This window comes from Crotalus tigris, unplaced genomic scaffold (genome assembly GCF_016545835.1).
Source record: "Crotalus tigris isolate CLP2741 ecotype Arizona unplaced genomic scaffold, ASM1654583v1 scf7180000018931.1341448, whole genome shotgun sequence".
NCBI lineage: Eukaryota > Metazoa > Chordata > Lepidosauria > Squamata > Viperidae > Crotalus > Crotalus tigris.
Genome location: NW_024097280.1, coordinates 721811 through 743401, shown reverse-complemented (window position 1 = coordinate 743401; position 21591 = coordinate 721811). Strand labels below are relative to the sequence as shown.

At 42.4% G+C, this 21591-nt stretch overlaps 2 protein-coding genes across 3 annotated transcripts in view; both read right to left on the bottom strand.

Moving 5' to 3' along the window:
- Positions 1-21591, bottom strand: part of LOC120314466 (homeobox protein Hox-C9) — a 138080-nt gene that overhangs the window by 71011 nt on the left and 45478 nt on the right. The gene's annotated exons all lie outside the window — the stretch shown is intronic.
- On the bottom strand, positions 1614-4265 carry HOXC6 (homeobox C6). Of its 2 annotated transcripts, none has more exons than XM_039357593.1 (2): positions 3844-4265; positions 1614-2991 (listed from the first exon to the last, which is right to left on the bottom strand). In XM_039357593.1, exons 1-2 carry the CDS (start codon positions 4241-4243, stop codon positions 2651-2653), a joined length of 741 nt encoding a protein of 246 aa, XP_039213527.1. In that variant the 5' UTR covers positions 4244-4265; the 3' UTR covers positions 1614-2650. The 2 variants fall into 2 exon arrangements, with proteins under 2 accessions (XP_039213527.1, XP_039213528.1); XM_039357594.1 differs by having other exon boundaries at positions 1614-2967.

Sequence of the window (21591 nt, the reverse complement as noted above, 5' to 3'; positions counted from 1 at the left end):
TAAACCTATTGAGCTAAATTCGCCTCCCCTTTTTTTGAATTCTTCCTCTGATGATTTCAGCCAGAGTATCTTTCCGAGTGGAGAGGACTTTGTGCGAGTCTGCGAAAAGCTTCCTTTGAGGGGGCAAGAAACGTGGCCTCGCCACAGCCATAAATCCTCCGGCTTGGGGTGAAGGAATGGATGGGTTCCCTTTGTTTTTCCGTTCTTCCTATGTTTGCAGGGAAACTGGCGTGTGAGAATTGTGTGTTGTGTGTCATCCTTTCCCTCCTCACTAAACTGACACGCTTGCTAACTCACCCACCCGGATGGCTCTGAGGAGTTCTCTTGGAAAAATAAAGTCCACTTTTCCTGGGTAGACGTTGGGGTACCCTTTCTCCTTTACTAGACGGTCGGTCGCCTTAAATTTATTTGGTTTGTTTGGGGTGGAGTTACAAAGAACACATTTGCCCTCCTCCTGAAGTGGTTTCTGTGTTCTTCCCACCATTCTTCATTTTGGGGGGAGGGGGGGGAAGGAAGCACCAATGTTATCTTTCTTTTTAAAAAATCTTTTATCATCCTTAAGGGGTCATCTTTCACTCTTTAAATAAGTTCGCCTATTTAATTGTTTGTTTGTCTGTTGTTCGCATTCAGGAGCAATCCGTAAAGAACCCCAGGAAAGTTTTGGCTCAGGTTTCTGAAATGTTGTTGAGTCTATTCCTTGCCTCCACAGGACATGTGCGAGGCTGGCTTTTAAAAAACGGAGCAAATTGAGTTTTTGAGGCTCCTTGTTATGGTTTTGAGAAAGGGATGACTCCAGTCTCCCTTGGGTTCAGACAACGGGGCGGGGGGGGGGCGCGAAATCAACGAATGGTGAGGTGTTGTCAGGAGTAGTTCTGTTTTTTTTTTTTCCCTTTTAACTGGGACCGGGTGGTTGAATAGAACACGTGAAAGTGTAGCTAAGGCTATCCAGATATCCAGAGGCCAGAACTTTACATCCAGACATTTGTATTTGGGACAAGGATGCCTCTGACCTAAACCCAAGCCACTCTGGAGCCCTCCGCCACAAAGTAAGATCGATGGCTGTATGGCCTACAATAGACTTGTCCATTGCACTTTCTGAACTTTTCTTCCGCTCTCACTCCCCCCACCACCATCGCCAATAATTCCTGCCCACCTGTTCTTAACCTCGAAATAAATTTAGAAAAGGATGTGGCGAGATTCCTTTGTTCATTGCCCCTTCTCTGTGATAAGGAAATCGGTGCTTTTGTGCTTATACCGGCCTTGAAAAACACACTATTTTAAAAAAAAAAAGTTGAAATTGTGGGCCTAGGAATTTGGAGATCTGGAATCCAGTTTCTTATGCCTACCTATGTCTGTGCCAGAATACATCTATGGTTATGCAAGAGGGGGGAGAGAGAGAGAGAAAGAGAGAGAGAGAGAGAGGTGTTAAAGTCATCCTTAGCTTACTTAATAGGAAATAAATTATTTCCGCCTATCAGTTTCCTTGCTGCGGGAATTAAACGGGATTTGAAGGCGCTTAAGGGAAAAGAAAGAACGCGGTGAGTCCATTTGCAAAACATTTCAGCTCGAAATTGTCCCCCATGGAACAACGAAAAAAATATATATTCCAGTCCTTTTTAAAAATAATATCCAGTTTTTATTAAATACTCAACCATAGTCCTTTGGACATGACTTTTTTTGTGTGTTTTTTTTTTATACATGATGCTAGGAAGCTTAACACAAGGTTTGCTTTTCTCTTACTTGCTATAGAATGCCATTCACTTTACCGTTTGACCATTACAGTGCTAAACATAAATATAAATACAGAGACCACAAATACAGCTAAAAATATTCACACAGGAACCATCACAGTTTGTCGTATGCATCATGACTTCAGGTAGTGTCTTCAATACAATGAGTTTACTCTGGAAAGAAAGCGCTATATTTTAGGCGGATGTAGCTTGGAGAAGGATATATGGACGGAAGTCCTTTTCATTGGGCTAGGTGAGTGGGTGAACTGTGTTACGTTTTCTTTCTTTTTTAAAACCCAGCTTCTTTTCCACGATCCACATCACCACCTTTCTTTCTTTCCTTCTTTCTTTCCTTCTTTCTTTCTATTAGGAAAATGAAACTGCCCAGAGTTTTTTTTTTTTGGACCTGCCTGGTCGAACCCAGCTCTACTGGAAGGAAGCCCCCCAAAGAGAACCCTTCTCCTTTGGCAGGCAGATTCTGACTAGAGAGGGCAAAGAAGGAATCCCAAGGGGAGTTTATCTCACTTGTGTATGGGTGTGTGTGGGTTGTGTGTATGTCTCTGGGTGTGTGTGTGTGCACTTTAGGAAAAGCCGGGTCACTGGGCAAGGAGGCCAGGAACAAGGGGGGGGGGCAGGAGCCTCTAAAGGGGAAAGTAAAGGAGATCTGGGAGTCAAGGGTCTGGGACTTGAGCGCTGGAAACTGAAAGTGGAGGAGGGGGTTTTCTATCTCTCCCCCCTTGCCCCCCCCCCGTTTAATTTAACCCAATGTAGCATTTGTGCCTGCAGTAATGAGAAGGGAAAGGAAGGCAGGAGAGAGCCGGGTGGTGGATGGAAAGGAAGGGGACCTTCTCTGGGCTGTGCTCGTGGGTGAGACTGGAGGGGAGGAGAAGGGAATTTTGTTGGCCGAGAGCCGTCCTGGTTCATTCCTTCGGTTTTTCCTCCTCCTCCGTCTCTTCTTCTCTTTTCTCTTCCTTCGCGCCCAAGCTCTCGGCGGCTGCTCCAGCGCCACCTCCCCCCAGTAGCGTGGAAGTCAGATTGCTCTCTTTTTTCCACTTCATCCTCCGGTTTTGGAACCAGATCTTGATCTGGCGTTCGGTGAGGCACAGCGCGTTGGCGATCTCAATCCGCCGCCTCCGCGTCAAGTACCGGTTAAAATGGAACTCCTTCTCCAGCTCCAGCGTCTGGTAGCGCGAGTAGATCTGACGCCCCCGCCTCCGGTCTGCTCCGTAGCCGACTCCTAGGGATTCGGAAACCAAACAAACTAAAAACGATTAGCTACGGCTTCGGCCAACCGGTCTATAAGTCCATAAGAAAATAGGTAAAAGGCAAGTCATATATATTTTAAAAAACAAAACCCCGAAAGGAAGCCATCAAATCACCCCCCCCTCCAACCCCCCCCGTCTTCCTCGTACGCCCACCCATCCCACTTTTAATTCTGCTCCTTTAGGCTGGCTGTTCATTAAAATCTCGCAGCGCACATGGAGGGAGACAGAGCAAAAAGAGGGGAGCGCCTAATGGAAAGCATGCTCCCTTCCTTTCTTATTTGCAAAGATTCGGAATGTGTTGTTTTAATTATTTCTGCAGCCTTCAGAGAAGAAAAGAATCTAATTAGATCCTACTCCAATGCTGCTTTAATGACTAGGAATAGACACTGCTTTCTGAAGTCAAGCTACTTCACAAAAGCCCATCTCTCAACCTATTATTGGGCAAGACATTTTACATCTCCCCCCCCCCCGTTCAAAAAAAAAAAAAGCTGTTTCTCACCTATCTGGGAAACTTCGATTTTTAAAAATGCCCCAGCTCTGATTTTCTACACCTAATTCCCCCCCCAAATCTCCTCTACGGGATGGGGGGGGGGTGTTGGATAGAATCAGCTGATTGCACTTTATTATGGATATTTTACACTCCCGAAGTCTTTTAATTAGAAAGAGCATAACAAGCCATATTTGCTTGCAACAACTTAACAAATAAAAGGCCTGTAGCGGCAACTGTGAGGAAGCTATATGATTGTTTTTATGGGGCTATAAAAAGTAGCTGAGCCTGTTCTGCTGGGGAGACGGCCATAAAGATGGTTCAGTTTATTTAATTTATCTCTGCGAGCTGTAAAACTTACCACTGTGGGAGTTCATGCGCTGCATCCACGGGTATATTTGAATGCTAGCTTTCTGTTCCTGGGACGTGCTCCTGTTTTGGTCACTTGCAAAATCCTGTGCAATAGAAGTTTGTGTATTGTGTCCCATAGAATTTTGCCTGCAGCTAGAGAGCATGTCTTTTTCTTGATAAAAGGCATTCGATCCGTAATCATATGGTCCCCGACTGGAGCTAAACACAACATTATCTTGCGGTGAATAAAAAGGAGATGAATAGATCCTGTTTTGTGCAACCGCGGCTCCATACGTAGAAAAATGCCTTACAGGGTCATAAGCAGTGGAATTGAGCGGCACGCTGGGCAGGACTTCTTGACCACTGGTGAGGTGACAAGAGAGCGACGGGTTTGTGAAATAGGAATTCATATCTTCCCCCCTGTTACCTGGCCTGTATGATTTCTTTAATATTTATTTCTGTCTCCAGTTTGTAGTCTGAACTAGATTGTTATAGGGACGGCTCCACTCCAGGACAGACAAAATGACAAAGTCAGCTGACCCGCAGTCAGCCAATAGGAAACTGGATGTCAAGACACGGAAAAATGGCTTTTGCTTGTGTTGATTCCCCAGTTGAAACTAAGTATGCATTGAAAGTAAGTCTCGAAATTCTAAATTTAAAGATGGTTTAGAAGAAGGGGGGGAGAAAGAGTAAGAATGATGGGGGGAAGGTGGGAGAGGACTAAAGGAGGGGCAAAAAAAGGAAAGGGAGAAAAAAGAAAAGAAAATTATAGTGGAGAAAAAGCATTGCCTTAAAAATATTAAGGAAAGGAAAGAAACCACGGAGAACAGAAATCAGGATATTTATTCTTTTGAATAAATGCCTTGCTTAATACCTCTAGCAACCAAACAGCACAGAAATTATAGCCATTAATCTGAAGTGTGCATAAAATATTATACCATAAATTCTCTTTCCCTCCACTAATTTTCTGTCAGTCAATAAAGGTGGAATTAAACACTAGTGTTTTCAAGGAAAAAAAAAACAATCTTGAAAAGACAAGGCAGGGCAAGAAGTGACAGTTGGACAGAAACCGTATCTTCCTGGAGAATATTCCTGGATTTTGGAATGCGAAGAACTTTGCAAGCTCCTTATTTCATTCCTTCTGGCCCCCAAATTCAGAGCGGGGCTTTATTAATCTTTTCATTTAATGTAATTCAAACCCAGTATTTGCTTTGCTTTAAGGGAAAAAAATGGAAGAGGAAGAATTTGTGATTGTTAGGTTCCCGTTTATGTTTGGAGCACCCCCAGCCTTTCATTACCTTCCCTTTCTCTAGGGAGCGGTGTGGGTTAGAAGGAGCACCTCGTGTTTACATTTGCAAAAATAAAAGGGGGGGGAGGGGACAGAATTTATGGCTTCAGATATCTGTAGCTGATTAGAAAACTTCCCCCTTGAAATATTTAGTTAGATTAGAGAGCGGACTGTATTCTACTCCCCGACATACTAATTGAAATGAAGACAGCTAATCTCATTTTAATTTCAATCTGGGGGCCATAAATTGCCCCTTAAATGTAAAAATATACCTGCTGATGTGTCAACGGAAGCAAGGTTCCTTCATCCTGCTATTGGTTTGCTCTTTAAAAATTCAATTAGGGCTAGGAAACCTGGGCCTGATTTTCCCGTGGTTTTTGTTTGGCTGCATTCAAGGGAGAATAATAATACTAGAAGGGTCCATAAAAGGAAACCAGACCCACCTCCGAATGAATATCTTTACATTTGCTTCCCCCCCTCCCCCGTAAGCCAGTACTTTGAACATCCCTTTTTGGAATGGAGTCACTCTCCTCGGTGGGCTGAGAAAGAAGCAGGCAAATCCCTCCTCCTGTGATCACCTCTGGGCTCCAACAGGAACCCGGATGCCAAAGGATGCCAAAAGCCTTTATGATCTTTTTCCTCTGTTCAACAAAGCAAAGTAATCAGAGGCAGTAGTAAAGCCATAAACCGGACCACAACAGACCAAAAAGAAGAAGAAGAAGAAGAAGGCTGAAGTATTCATTCTTGTCCAGCATTAGGCATTTCTGGAGGGCCAGCAATTTGGTTTTTTTTTTTTTAAAAAAGTAGATTTCTTGTATAAAGCCATGAAGGGCTTTAAAAAAAAAATAGGAAGAGGATGGTTTAATGGGCAGGAGAATGACAGATGTCCAATACAATTTTTTTCCACTTTTCCCATCTTGTAATAGTGGCTACCAAAACTTTACATTATAGACTAGGATGTATTATTAAAAAAAAAAAAAAAACTGGGGCAAGAAGAGCCAAGTTAACTCTTCTCCTAGATCCATCCACCCACCTACTAAGGAGCTATGCATTGCAAAGCATTTTATATGGGCACGCCTGGATGAGGATGGATAAACCAATAATCTGAAGGAATTTAGTGAAATTAATTTCAATTCAGATTATTTGAAATGCTTGCAAACTACTAAATCAGTGTTCCAGGCACACAACCCCCTGAAATTGACAGAAGCAACTCCCTTCCCACTTCCGCTTTAAGAGTTCTCCTGTGAAGACTCTTCAATGAGTGAATTTATATTTATATTTAGAATGGTGGTCCTTTAAAAGAAAATGCTCTAGTATAAATCAGGAACCCATTAAAAGTCACAAAGCCTCCATAACTCTCCATCCTCCCTTACTTTTTTCCCTTGGTAAGCAAGCGCTACTAAAAAAAAAAGGCTTCTTTTTAAAAGTGTTTTAATACTCCTAATCTTGGTTGAAAGAGCTGAGATTATGTGATGTAAAAAGGTTTATGGTTGGAGGAAGGGAGGGAGTGTATAGTGGGCTATATAAGTCCTAAAGAGCTGTTTTAGAAAGACCTGGGAAAGGATAAAGGGTTTATTACTTTTCTAAACAGAAGAGAAAACCTCAGAGTTTGGTTGTGTTATTTTGGTTGTCACAAAATCTTCCCTTAACATTTGGCTGGATGGTTTAGAAAATGCTGAAATATGCACATGTACACAGTATACAGCACACACGCACACACCACACGCACAAAGTTCAAGATTCCAAAAACTCACATATTTGTCAGCCAAGTATTTTAGTGCAAGTTATAACTTACTGGCCTGAAATTTTACATGGGTGTCTGGTCTCTGTGTGTAGACATCTAGAATGCAGGTTTAATCAAAGGTGGCAGCCCTTCCTTCCCACCTTTCCTGCAAACCTATATAGCATAAAGTATAGGTCTCTTTCTACACAAAATTAGTCTGCAAACAATTGTATAATCTCATCAGCAGAAGCAAGAACAGATGTTTTATTAAAACTGCTACACAGCAGTGAAAATATGCACAAGTCCTGGAATCGTTCTTGAATAGCAGTTGGCCCACCCCCTGGAGCTAAAGTGCCCAAAGAAAGCTGTAATAACATCTCTGACTCATAAGCTATTTTTCCCTTTTCTCCCTTCACCCCTCCCCCCAGATTTTACCTCTGTCTTGATGCTAAAGGAGAAAAATATGCCTCATTATGATTCCCTCTCAGCAATAATTAACGAATTGATGAACTGGTTTAGAGGAAAGCTTCAAAAATGCACACTCCACGGAATAATGTCTGCCAGGAAACAAGAGCTACCTTTGAGTTTTTCCTTCTTTTTTTTTCTCTCTGATTTTGTGATGTGATCTTGAATGGAAATCCAGACACGTGTGTTTACTTATCTGTTTGTGGAGCACGGAAGGGAGTGGGAGGGATGAATTTTGTGGGATGTTAATGACTGGACAATCAGCTGAGATTATTCACACAAGAGCAGACGGGGAAAAAGATCCACAAATTCTCACCTAGGCTGTGATCTGGATGTAGACAATGGATTATTCCTAAATGCGGTTTTTGCCCGGTTGGATTTAAATATGTTTTAATAATTGCCTTAGGTCAAATGCCTTGGTTTACAGTTCATATGCAGGATTAGGTTGCACTCTTGTGTAGAAAACATGTGTTATTATCCCTTGATAGATAGATGGGTTAGAAATCCTTCACTCATCCCCTAAACACACACCATGCACACACTGATGAGGCACAGATACACACACTGAATGAGACTTCACTCTTGTCTATTTATAGAGATCAGTGTGTATAGTTATGTACCCACTGTGTTGTGTTCCTTTTATAGGCTGATGAGACAAATTAGTGTGGTAACCAGATCCAGGACTACATATCCATGTGATTTCACTCTGTCCACATCCACTCATGTTTTACACACGTTATTTCATAAGTCAGCCGGTCACATGTAGCCATGTAGAAAAAAAATCAGGAACCCCCCCCCAAACTATAAAGGAAAACATTATGTATGCATCTCTTTCAAACAGGAAATCAATAGATAATCAGAATACCGTATAAGCATGTAGCATGAGGTCATGGTTTATATGCAAGAAACATGGATTTTAAGGTGTTCTGTGTGAAATGCTCATGGCAGCATAAGCTGTGTTTTTCCTTTGAGCTGATCTCACCTTATATATGTTATCTCGGCCATTTTGGACTTGACATTTATTACAGGCAGGGCTTCTTGCCTCGTAATTATTTATTTAGAGAGATTGCACTGAAGTTTCACTGCTCCTACAAAATAAGCTTCTTAATCAAATCTTGACTCTTCCCATAAATAACATAATAACAACAACAATAATAATAATGACTCGGTGGATAAAAATGCCAGATTCAGGTTAAACTGGCTGACTGGGTAACCAACCATAATAAGAATACAAATAATAAACCAGTAGACAACACTATCTCCCTATCCCAGGTCCTTGTGAAGGACTAGGGTTAGGTGGATGAAAATGCCAAATCCAATCTAAACATCTGGCGGACTGGGTAACAAACCATAATAATTTTTAAAAGCTAACCCAAAATACATGGGCGCATAAATACCACAAACCAATTATGACTGAGAAAGACATATGCTTTGTTTCAGTGTCCACTGTGTCACAGTAATTATATCTTGATTAGTTAAAATACATAGACTTATTACCTTCATTTAGCTCGATCCCCTTTCTGTGTCTGACATTACAAGGCTGAAATGGTTATTCCAATGTCATTGAAAAACCAATCTGGAGCAATGAAGCTGAGTGCCATCAAAATTATTCTTGTTGGTAAATATATCTAGATCAGCAAGAACTGAAAACCAGGGCTTGCTTTTCTCTTTCGGCCTTACTTTGTTTTTTGTTGTTCTTTCTCCCCAGACCACCATCTTTTCACTCCATTTATCACAGAAATCCCATTTCTCCATTTCACAATTCAATTGTTTTCATGTGAGGAAAAAGGGTAAAACATGCAGCTTAAAAAAAACACAACCCCAAATATAAATACCTTATATTTAAACCAAGCCCTGCTCTGTTTATGATTTTGTGATATTATAAAACTAATGAAAAGACATGCTCTAATTTCTATTCTTAGACAATCGGATCTGCAGCTCTGCCCCACTATGGTAGGGGACACGTTCACACATGCACAATTGCCCAGTAATAAGTGAATAATGATATAGATATTGGGAAGATAACCAGGCAGTTTAAAATGGGAGGCTATTCCCTGAGGTTGGTGTGTGTGTGTGTGTGTGTGTGTGTGTGTGTATAGGCAGAGGTAATCTGTGGGAGACACAACATCTAAATATTGCTTGCATTATGGAGGACGGGAGATCTGGGGATTAGCAAAATTCTGCAATGATCAAAACAACACCAACTGGACATGAAGAAAGTGAGAGAGACAGAATGCATTATTTTTAAACAGGTTGGAAATAAATCTATTGTCCTTTCTTTACCAGATTTCAAGTTCTTTTCTGATTTTTTAAAAGTTTTCTGCAGATTTCCTAAACCTCAACCAATGTTTAAGCCCATTAATGGCATGGTTTTATCCAGTTTTTCTTTTCTTTTTCCCCAGATTTTCTGGCTTTGCAAGATTCAAAACCTCTCAGGTTCACAAAGGAAGTTCGCCTTGAACCATATCAAGTAACAACACAACCACTCCCTATCTCCAATGTTTACCTTTCTTATCCCACCACCACCAAACTCTCTTGAGTTAAGTCTTAATTCATTAAAGGCATGTCTTCTATAGGCAATTCAAACCTGAGATTTTTCTTCCTTTACTTGTTGCGTGTTACTGTCAATATGTTTGTTACAATAATTTAATGTCATTTTGAAAGAATATGAAATATGTGTACTGATAGTGGGGAGGAAAGAGAAATGAACTTTTTTAAAAAAATATGAATTTTTAGTTGTTCCTTCCAAATAACATCCGCTGCAGCCCAATAATGTTGCACATTTCACCAAGGGATGTTCAGGTTAGAAAACTTTTATGGCTGACTTTGATTACATTTTATTGCATGGAAATGTTCCATCCCATGCTTCTCCCTCCTTCATTTTGACATTTAAAGGCGCTGAGGCCATGACGTCACACTGTGCTGTCACGGACAATAGTTACTGTCTTAAAATTACAAAGCATGATATTATAAAGTCACATAAAATATGGTTCTAAGCCAACTACTTGTGCCTGCGAACAAATTAAACAAAGAAGAATATGATTTTAATATGTTCTGGAATAATAATTCAGCAGTGAGAAATGGCTGCCATTATCTAGGAGCTCTTATTTTATTGTTTGCACATGGCGGGAGGGGTGAGGGAAAATTAATCTTCAGATGCTACCAAAAAAAAAGGAAAGGAGAAGGGGAAAAGGGAAGGAAGGAAAGAAAAGAAGGAAGGGAAAGAAAGAAAGAAAGAAAGAAAGAAAGAAAGAAAGAAAGGAAAGAAGAAAGAAAAAAGACAGAAAGATAGAAAAAAAGAAACAAAGAAACAAAGAAAGAAAGAGGAAGGAAGGAAGGCAGGAGGAAGGAAGGCAGAAAGAGAAAGAGAAAGAAGGGAGGGACGGAAGAAGGAAGGAAGGAAGGGCAGCAGCATCCAAAGCACAGTATTAGTTACTGCAATGTGTGGTTTTAAAAAAGGCAATCACTTCAATAGAATTACTTTATTCAGAAAACTCTTTTTCTGCACATTAAGAAACCACAGTAGTCGGTTTGCATTGGCTTTCAATGGAAAGCAGTCTAGTGTCTTTATGCATTCATTTTTTCCTTCCTTCCTTTCTTTTTGCCAGGAAAGTGATAGGGGGTGGAACTCCCCCCCCCCAAAAAAAAGTGTCTCGAAGCTGACGCGCCTTATCTATTTTTATGAATGCCCTGATCGGGCCAGTGATTTCAAACGCCGCGTTCTAGAACGAGAGGAGAGCGTGTGCGGCGTCCGGTCGAAAATTTCAACAGCAGCCGACCGAGGAACTCGCAGTGAAAAGGCACACACACCGTCTCAGACATCTCAACTTCCCAACAGCTTTGGGAGTTCAAATTTTTTCCCTAGTTGCAACTAGCCGTCCAAGGACCTGACTAGGAGGCTGCTGACAATTCGGCAATCGGGTCTTGTCCTGGCTCGAAAGGCTTTCCACGAAATCGGCCTTTAAGGCCGAGACCGATCCTGCCTTCCCCTCCCCCAAGCGGTTCAATTCTTCATTTATGCAGTAAGATTATTTTGGGTTTTGCCCCCCACCCCGGTCCCAGCTTATCCTAGGGATGGACGGGGAATTGGGGGAGCGAGTGGGGGAGACGTATCAAGAGAGAGAAAAGAGCGTCTGGATTGGAAAATGTTGGTTTGTCAGCTTTCAGTCACTTGGTGGCAGTATACAAAACAAGTAAACAAAAAATAGCGGTTAAATAAAAGGAACGAGAGAGAGAGAGAGAGAGAGAGAGAAAGAGAAAAAGAAAAAGAAATAAAGCAGAGTTAATTAATACACAGCATAAAACACAAGATTAATTAACACTCAGCATAAAAAAGTATCCATGTGTTGGAGTGCAGGTTTGCACACTCAGGTTATCTCTCTCTTAAACACAACCTCCGTGATTATTTAAATCAAGGGCAATATCTAAATAATGCCCAAACAACCCTGGTACGCTCTAGACCAATAGGCAATCCTGCAGCCAAAATGGAATTATTCTTAAATGAAAAGTCAAGAAGCTGGACTCGCACAGCGAAAACCAGGGAAACCTGCTTCCCCCTGTGTTGAAGAAGGCAACAGAAGCAGCCTCAGGCTTCTCAGATTAGATTTATATATATACTGTATAGCCTTACCCAGAAAATTATGCCCCTGGAAAGCTGAGCAATGGAGCCAAGGGACTGGGAGGCCTGCAGAAATCTCATGGAGATCAACAGAAGAAATTCGGGAGATCTACTTCGAAGTAAATTGCACCCCATTGTTGTGGAGTAGTGGGTTCCTCCCTTATATGCTTACATAATGTAATCACAATCCCTATAGCTGGTACTTTATTTCTTAAAAGATGACGAATTTGCAAAAAGGAAGGAAGGAAGGAAAAGAAAGAGAAAGAAAGAGAGAAAGAAAAAGAGAGAGAAAGAGAAAGAAAGGAAGGAAAGAAAGAAAGAGAAAGAAAGAAAGAAAGAAAGAAAGAAAGAAAGAAAGAAAGAAAGAAAGAAAGAAAGAAAGAAAGAAAGAAAGAAAGAGAAAGAGTACAGCCAAACTAGCAGGGGAATAAGCAACCTACCCCATGACTTCTCTCTTTGGTATATTTTAATCTCTTTCTGTCCAGTGAACCGCGAGATTTTCCCTCTCTGGGATAGAACCAGAACTAGAAGGTCAGAGAAGGAAAAGGAATAATCTCATCTGAGGCCCGGAACATCCACACCAAGAAGATGTTGAGAACATGTTTCCCAGCAGCAGTAAGGAACAGTCCCCAGAAGGACAGCCCTCCATTCCCAATCAACCAAATAACCCAAGGAGAAAGAACTGTAAAATCCATATCAGGTTGAAATTCTAATTTAACCCTGTGAGACTGTTCCAAATAAGACACTGAAGGATGGAGGTGCTGCTAAAGCGGGTAGACATATATAAACTCTGGCTTCTCCTATATACATGTGGGAGCATTTGTCTCCCCTATATATGTAATATGTAGCATACAACAACAGTCACATGAGCATGCATGCATATATACCTTGAATAACTATTAGAATCATATATGTGTTTTACATTTACATACATACATACAGATATACATAGAGTTCCATATTTCCTTCTCTAATTAATCTTTTCTTTTACCCATCCTTTTTTTTTTTTTTTGGCCTCTGTTGTTACATTTTGCTTAAAGCGCCTTTGGGATTACATTTTGCTTGGCTTTCTTAAATTTGATTCCTCTCTCTAAAACCTCTGGGCTCATCCTGAGAAATTTAACAAACATTTCAACCCTCCTTGAGTTAAAGAAAGAGAAAATACCTTTCCGGAAATAAACTTGCACTGAAATTAATGGCGGTTAATAAATAAATATCCTGTATCGCAGAAGGAAAAGATCCCAAATATTTATATTCCCAGAGCTCAAAACACACAAAACCAATTCCAACATACCTAAAAAAAAGAAAGAACCCAAGCCCCAGATGCAATTGCCATAGACAAGGATACACATTGCCAAAGGCACACAACACTAACACCCCGGTGTTGTGTGGCACACACAAAGAAAAGTGAAAGCTATCTCCCTTTTCCCTTTTCTCCTGGCCCTCCCCTTGATACGCTTCAGAAGGAGAAAAAAAAAATGAAGCCTTATGATTTTGGATATGACTGAGACTGCACATCTTTCTTCTGATTGTTGTTATTTTAGAGGGCCTGAATTTAATAACATTGTCTAAGTCCCAAAACCCTGACTGCTCATGTGCAGAGTACCAGGCTCTCACGCCCTCTCTATCTATGGAATGGAATGTAAATCGATATATGACACCCACTTCAAAGTGGATTATGACTCTTGTTATTGCAATTGTCATTTTACAAAGCTTTGCAGTTTATCCTCCTGTGTATGTTTGTCTCTCTCTCTCTCTCTCTCTCTCAGCCAGCATTCCAGCTCCCAGTCAGACCCTTTCTTCTCTTTGTCTGTTTCTGAGCTGAAAAATAGCTATACAGCATAATTTGAAAATTATCCTTAGGGTTATGGCTATAGCGGTGGTAGTTAGTAGCAGTAATATTTTTCCCAGCTTTGCTTTTTGCAATTATTACAAAACATGTGAGGTTTTTAGTTGTGGTGGTCTAACTGTGAAGTCCTTAGCATTATTTTAATGACAGTTGTTGTTGTTGTCATCAGTCTGAACCAATCCACTTAGAACAGAGGCTTCACAGTGAGGATTTCAAACCATAATCTACCTCTCTAATTCAGTGTGGATTGGAAGATTAACCTTTATTACCCTGACAAATTCATGGTTTTCAATTTTCACATTCATGATACTATTTATGGAGATTAAAAGCCATTGAAAATTAGGTCAGGAATCAACAGACACTTTTCTATTATTGGATTTTGGACTTACACATTGCCAGAAATCTATTCACCCTCTTCATTGACCCTATACGCCAATAAGGGCTGAGTTTCCTTTCACTCCATCCCTTGTCTATCTCAATGGTATGGGGTAAAAGAAACCATTCATTTCCTTCCTTCTGTAAAATCCTGGAGAGATAAATCGGGGTTTGTTGTTTTTTTTTTTTTTTAAAAAAAGAATCAGCCCTTTTATATCTACCAAAAAAAAATAAATCTCATAAATTTAGGAAAAACGGCAATAGGTCAATTTAAAGAACGAATCGGTGCATTGAAAATGTGTGTTTTGTACTTGCCCAGCCGAAACAGAGAGGAAGGTCTGTTGACCCCAGGGGAAAAAAAAAGGCACAACAAAATGACAGGGCATAAGGAAGAAATATGAAAGGGGGGGGCACTGATCCCAACCAGTGGACCTCCACGTGAGAAAACAGTGTTCCTGGGAAACAGGAAGAGAAGGGAAGCCCGGGAGTGGGGGGGGGGGTTGGAAGACAAGTAAACGCTCCTTAAGGCTTGTGCTTCGGTCGTTTAAAAGAGCTTTTATTCCAATCCCCTTTTATGGAACCTCCGGAGCACCAACCGCGGATTTCTCACGCGCCTGGAGAGGAAGGGTGGCTCGCAGACGCTAATCCTGGCAAGGAAAGACACCCCAGCCCCCCCCCCCCCAGCTTTATTTGTTTTTTTTTTTTTTCAACATTCCCCCAAACGAAGCGCGCTCACCAAACGATCAAGGCGCACCCGGGTTCAAGCTTTGGCAAGAAAGAACGGGGGCCTCTTCCGCTCCAAGGCTCCCTTACTCTAGAGGAGACGCACTAGCCCGCACTGCCGAGCCAAGGGGGATTCCCTAGCAGCCTCTCGCCACGCCACGCCACGCCCCAGCCAGGAAAACCGAGATCTCTCTGGCTCTGGGAAGCCGGGACTCAGACCACCTCTCTTCCACAGACCGACATACCACCATCTCCTCCTCCTCCTCCTCCCCCCTCCTCCTCCAAGAGGCCCATGGACTCACCGTTGCTGGCTTTTCCTCCTGGGGACTTAGAAGGGTTTGACGATGGTCGTGGTGGCGATCCGCTGGCTTCGGTGGTTGTTTTCTCCACGGAGAAGATGGCTGGCAAAACCGGATGCCCCGGATCCGATTAGTTCTTAATGCCAACCCACGGGGTGGGGGTAGGGTGGGGAGAAAGAGGCACTCGCGTTTGCCACCTTGGTCGGCTTCTGTGCCGGGCGCGCCGCGATCCAGTAGGAGCCCCTTGTCTCCTGGGGACGCCCCCCCCCGCGCGCGCAAAGCTTTCGTTGCAGGCTGCTCGGAGGCGCTTCCACAGGGGACAGGCAGGCCTTTATAAAAACCCGGGTTGAAGAACGCGCTAAATATTTCATTAAGGAGTCAGATTGGAGGCCCTAAAGATTCCCCCCCCCCAGACGAACAGGAGGGTGCCATTCCTCAAGGCCTGCGTTTCCACCTATTGTATTCATAATGACAAGGGGGAGCTATTGGTAATAAAACTCCAGAAAGGGGACCTTAGTCGTGGTTCCCCTCCCCCACCCTTTTCTATCTTAGGTCGTCCGACGTTTTCTTATCCTTTGATACGGATCGCTCTGTTATATATGGATATATATATATATATATATATATATATATATATATATATATATATATAGCTCGTTTGGACCATATCACATCATGTCATGTCAATTGTTTATTACCGTCATAGACCAGCATAAAGAGGGTGGGGGACAGTCAATTAAGAAGCACATTGGAGTCTTACAAATATAATAAAACCATAACATATAAAAAATATACGTGTATTCAAGTAAAATGTGTGTATTTTAAAAGAATCTGAAAGGAGGGGTAGCAAGCATTAAAGGGGTGTCGGGGAACATAGCCAGCCAAGCAAAGAAAAAATAGGGGTGATGTTATTTTCAGCAGCTTTAGTTCAGTCCGTGCATGGTGTTTGATAGAGAAATATACTGAAAAAGTGTAAAAATCAAACATCTCACAATTTCTTGCTAAAGTGCCACGTCTTAATCAGAATTATAAATCCAAGAAACCAAACCAAGATTCCTAAAGTGAGCAGCTTTCGGCGACTGCAAACAGACACTATAACTTGGACAATATTGGAAATAATGAAAACATAGCAGGCATCTATCACAGGAACCAGCAGCAAATCGTAGCCCACGGAAGTACACGTGCATTGTTACACCGAACAGCATTTTTTCACACAAAGCGGGGGGGGGGGTCCGTCGGAGGTAGGCAGGTGAAGCGAGGAGGACCCAAGTAAGAGAGGCGCACGCTAAGAATGTGGGGAGGACCAACTTCTAAAAATAAATTCGCATTCTCCTTTCCAAGAAAAACACTTCCAGCAAAGCCACGACAAGCCAGATGTCGGTAGGTGAACCGGGGGGGGGGGACGGGACGGGAGAGAGAGAGGAGAAAACCAACGGCAAACCGGAGGAGAACCTCCCGGATGCCAAACAAATAGAAGCCCCCCGCAATTGCTAATTTTAAAAAATGGCATTTCTGTTTGCCTCCTCGTTGTACGCCGGGGGGGGGGGGAAGAAATGTTACAGTTGCCAGGAGGAGGGGGCGGAGGCGCACTGCGCATGTGCCTGAAGCACCCACCGCCTTCAGTCGCCCTTATTGAAAGTTGCTCCTGTGTAGCCTCCCTCCCCTCCACACACACACACACACACACACACACACACACAGAGCCGCCCCGGCATCTTTGGGAAAAAAAAAAAAAAAAGCAGCACGCTTTCTAGCATTCATTGGCTTTAATGCCCGTCCCGAACTTAAGCTCTACCACGGCTTTTCTCTTGACTTTAACCAATGGGCAGCATTGCCACAGACCTTTCCTCGCCTCCGCCTCCCGCCCAGCCGCCCCCGCTCGGCGCGCTTCCTTCCTTCCATCCCCCCCCCCCGTCTCCAAATAAACACTGAACCCAGCGCGGAAGGGAGGCCGACTGCAACCGGCTTCCCTCCGTCTCCAGCAAACCAGACCGCAGTGACATCACCGCCCGCAGCCCTCTCTTCCCCCCGCCCCCGAATTAACCACATTTGCGCCGCCGACCTTGCCTGATCATATTCTGTCATAACCAGGCAACACCCCTCTTTTTCGTCTATTTCGCGAAAACGAGGCATCGTTATCTTTACCACCCATCTCCATGGGTCATTAGTTACACACATTTTAGCCAATAAGGGAACACTTACCCGATTCTCCCTTTCTTTTCTCTCCCATTCTCTCTCATTCTCTCTCTCTTTCCCCCTCTCTCTCTCTCTCTTTTTTTTTTTTTTTTTTGGCCTCTTTTCCTGTCTCGCTGAGGATGAATTCAGCTCCGCAGAAATATATATGTTATGGGTTTTTTTAAAAAAAAAAGAAAAAAGAAAAAAAGGGGGGGAGGTAAGAACCAAAACGGAAGAAAAAGAAAAATCAAGAAAGCAAACCCACGCGTAAAAATAATCCTTTTCTTTTTGAACATGGCATGGGGGTAAACAGAAGACGGAGGGATTAGCATCTTTCTCCTCCCCCCTCCTCCCTTTTTTCTTTTCTTTCTTTCTTTCTTTCTTTTTTTTTTTAAAAAAGGGTATTTACAACTCCTTGTTCCCCCTCGTTATTGCATCCTCCGGAGGAAATGTGTTGCGTTTTGCCCCTAGGGGTGGGGAGTGGGAGGAGGAGGAGGAGGAGGAAGAGGAGGAGGCAGCCAGCCGCTGCAGTCAACTTATTATTCCTAAAATACCCAGAATAATCAACAATTTCAGCTCTGAAGAAAAGAAAAAAAGAGAAAAAAAAACCACCACAACAAAACACCAGAAGAGAACAGAAACAATATGAGAATTCCTCCCCATCTTTCCATCCACCCCACGAAAAAAAAAGAAGAGCTTAATAATAAAGGGAAAAAAATACAGATACCATCGTACCCCCGTTTCACTGGCACTGCTTGGACTGTTAAAGGAAGGACTACTGCGAAAGAGTCATAAGAGAAACCACAATAAAAAGTTCACGTTCATGGATGGAGTCCACATGACTTCCTGTGGCCAATCCAACTTGTGATTCAGTCGTAAACTTTTATTGCTCAGCTGTAAATTTTCTGCAAACAACCAAGAATGCGTTGCATTTTTTTTGTGTGTGATGAGTGCAAATGCTCTTCTCTGTCGCCATGTTAATAGAAGTCTCCTTTCTATGTATCTGCATGTGTGCCTCAACGTTCATGCATATATAGACACACGCAAACATACACTCACACGCATTTGGCTTGAGTCATTTTTTTTCCTCACCCAAATCTTCACTCACTACGTACAAGATATTAAAACAGATAAATTACAATGAAGCCTGAGAGAGATCCTTCCTTCCTTCCTTCCTTCCTTCCTTCCTCCTTCCTTCCTCTAGTTTTTACAATTCCAATTCGTTCATTTATTCATGTCTGAATTCCAACTAATATGCAGAGGGGCAGGACTGGGGAGAATAGATGTTGGCGTCCATCATACAGCACTATCATTCTTCCTATTATAGCTGCTAATTCGCTTATTATTTCCAACCTAGCTCCCATTTGTTTACTCCAGTGGCAGCAAAAGCCGTCTGGCCATGCTCCCAACTCATTTTCCGACTAGCCTCTTTAATCAAGCAAATGAACTGGTGGACAAAGCCATGGAGCCATCCGAAAGGAGAATGGGGAGTAAGCTAAGCACACCTCTGAACACTTGCAACCCATTTCCTAAGGCTTTAGTTCTCCAGGCTGTGTGCCCTCCCTCCCTCCCAAGGTCTGAATTAAACTTGTACCAGATTTTCCTCCCTCCCAAGAAGGTTTTACATAATACGGAATATATATTATATATACACACACAAGCACACCTATTATTTAAAAAAAAATCTTGTGAATGGAAAAAATCTGCTATATTATATATATTATATTATATATATATATACACACACACACACACACACACATATATATATATATATATATATATATATATATACATAAAACACACACACACACACACACACACACACACACATACATTAGATACACAGAGATATATATAATAGCAGATTTGGTAGCAGATTTTCCCCCTCACAAAATTTTTTTTGTATAATATGGAATGCAAATAATAGTCCGTATTATGTAAAACATTCTTGGGAGGGAGGAAAATCTGGTACAAGTTTAATTAATACACACACACACACACACACACACACACACAATATAATATAATCATTTTAGCCATAATAATTTTAGCCATAGTTTAACCACTGCAGGATGAAGGCCTCTTCCGCATGTTTCCAACCAATATGGTCCTGACCTTTCTATATTTCTACACACACACACACACACACACACACACACACACACACACACACGGACACACGCGCATGTACATACACACACATATATACATATATATACACACACATACACATACATATACATATATACGTATATGTGTGTGTATATGTTACATTTCCACATTTTCGTTGATCTAAATTCCTGCTATCACCAATAATGAAACAATATCTCTTCAATAACGCACCTGGAATCCCCCAACTGGTTTTTTTTAACGGATAACGAAATAATTCGCCCTTCTTCATACAAGGACGGAAAACAAAGCAACCCACCGCAACACCCAAACCAGGTGCCCAGGGCTACCTTGGGCTTTACAAATCCCAAAAACGGGTCTCCCCAAGTGACTTTGCAGAAAAAAAATACCTGCCTGCGAGGTCAGGAGGGGGAAAAAATGGAACTTTCTCTCTGCCCAGCCGAATTTCAATGGCAGAAGCTTAGGCGCCCTTTTCGTTTTGTTTTAGCCCGAGCTTCTACTGTCCGGCAGGCTCCCCCCCCCCCCGAGCATTAATACAGCGACGTGGAAATAAATGGTGGGCTACCGCTAAAGCCCATGGATCTGATTCATTTCTAGACCTTAGCAGAAGGTAGGAAGAGGGCGGGGGTGGCATCTGAAGGGCGAGTCCTTCCTCTGGGCACCGGAGAGGACCGCGGGCCTGCTGTGAAGCGGGACACAGCACCCCCCCCTTTTTTTTTTTTTCCAGGCACTTAGACATTGCAAAGGAGGGGTGATATTTTTGGCTCTTTATATCCCAACAGGCCGCTGTGCCAATGTTGATTGCGGGGTAGATTTTTGTATTTTTAAAAGGGTCTCTTGGAAACACGAACATTGCGCGGCGGAGGGAGAAGCCACAGAAAAGGGTGGGGTGGAAACTGTATTGAAGGGAGAGAGCGGAAGAGAAAGTCAAGTGTGTGCTGGAATATTTGTCGGCTTTTACCTGCCTCTCAGCGGATCCGAGTGGGCCTGATACACCCTCTTATATATTCTGCATATTCTCGCCTGGACGTCCAAATTCTTCCTTGGGGAAAGAAGGCCGTTATTTCTCAGACTCCGTGTGAATATGAGTCTGTCTAAAATTTCCATTATAGGTAATGGTCCAACCGGATGAGAGGGAAATTACTTCTTTTTTTTTTCTTCCCCCCACCGCTTTACAAACCGACAATAAATTTTATAACAGGTAGTTAAAAGTTACGGCGAGGAAGGAACGATCGCGACGGAGGCTGAGAAGGGACAATGGACGCCCCGTTTTCTACAGAGAAAGGCGGCCCAAATACAGCTTGCCGGACCAAGAAGGGAACCTGCCCGGTTCTCTCCGGTGCCCTGTGTCCGTCCCCTAGTGCCCTCAATCCGAAGTCAGCCCTTCCCAGACAAGGTGGTGCGTTTTTCTCTTTTAGGAGGGGGGTGAGAAAAATCACTTCGCTGGACAGAAATCCCACTTCGCTTTGGCGAGAGGAAAAAATAATAATAATATCAAAAATATATCAAAAACAGGAAGCGAACAAGGAAGAAAGCTCTGGGTGAGAAAGAGAAAACCTTCCATTTCTCCCGACTTTTCCCAAGAAACCTTTTTTTTTTTTTTTTTCAGGCTAGGCCCAAAGAGTCGAGACTTCAAAGTTTTGTCCAGGCGGGTGAGGTATCTCCAAGTACAAAACCAAACTTAGTCGAAGCCCTCTTTAACCCCCCCCCCCCCGGCCCCAGCACGGTAGGAGCATTTACTATCTAAGGGCTGTTGGGATGAGAATAATAAATTAAAAGAAAATGAGCAATATGCTTGAACGCAGTTTTTCGAGAAATTGTATTTTTTCACAAATCACGAATGGAGGCTGGAAGAAATTTTGATTGGCTAATAAAAAGAAAAGTGGTATTTCTTACTCCAGGCAGGTGGGTGAGTCACATTTCAGAAAATATTGAAGTAATGAGCGTCTCCAAAAACAGCTACTTTCTGAAAAGCTTATCTTCTTTTAAATTACTTCCAACAATAAAAAGGGCCATCTCCTCTCCTTCTTTTCTCCTTTCCTCTTCCAATAGCCAAGTGATTATCCGACACCCCCCCTTAGAAATAAACACATATTGTCTAACAATGACA

Excerpts from the sequence above, each read along its gene's own strand:
- HOXC6 (XM_039357593.1), bottom strand. The coding sequence starts at position 4,243 with ATGAATTCCTATTTCACAAACCCGTCGCTCTCTTGTCACCTCACCAGT. Across the intron at positions 2,992-3,843 it reads GCGCATGAACTCCCACAGTG|TTTGTTTGGTTTCCGAATCC; the intron begins GTAAGTTTTACA and ends AATCGTTTTTAG.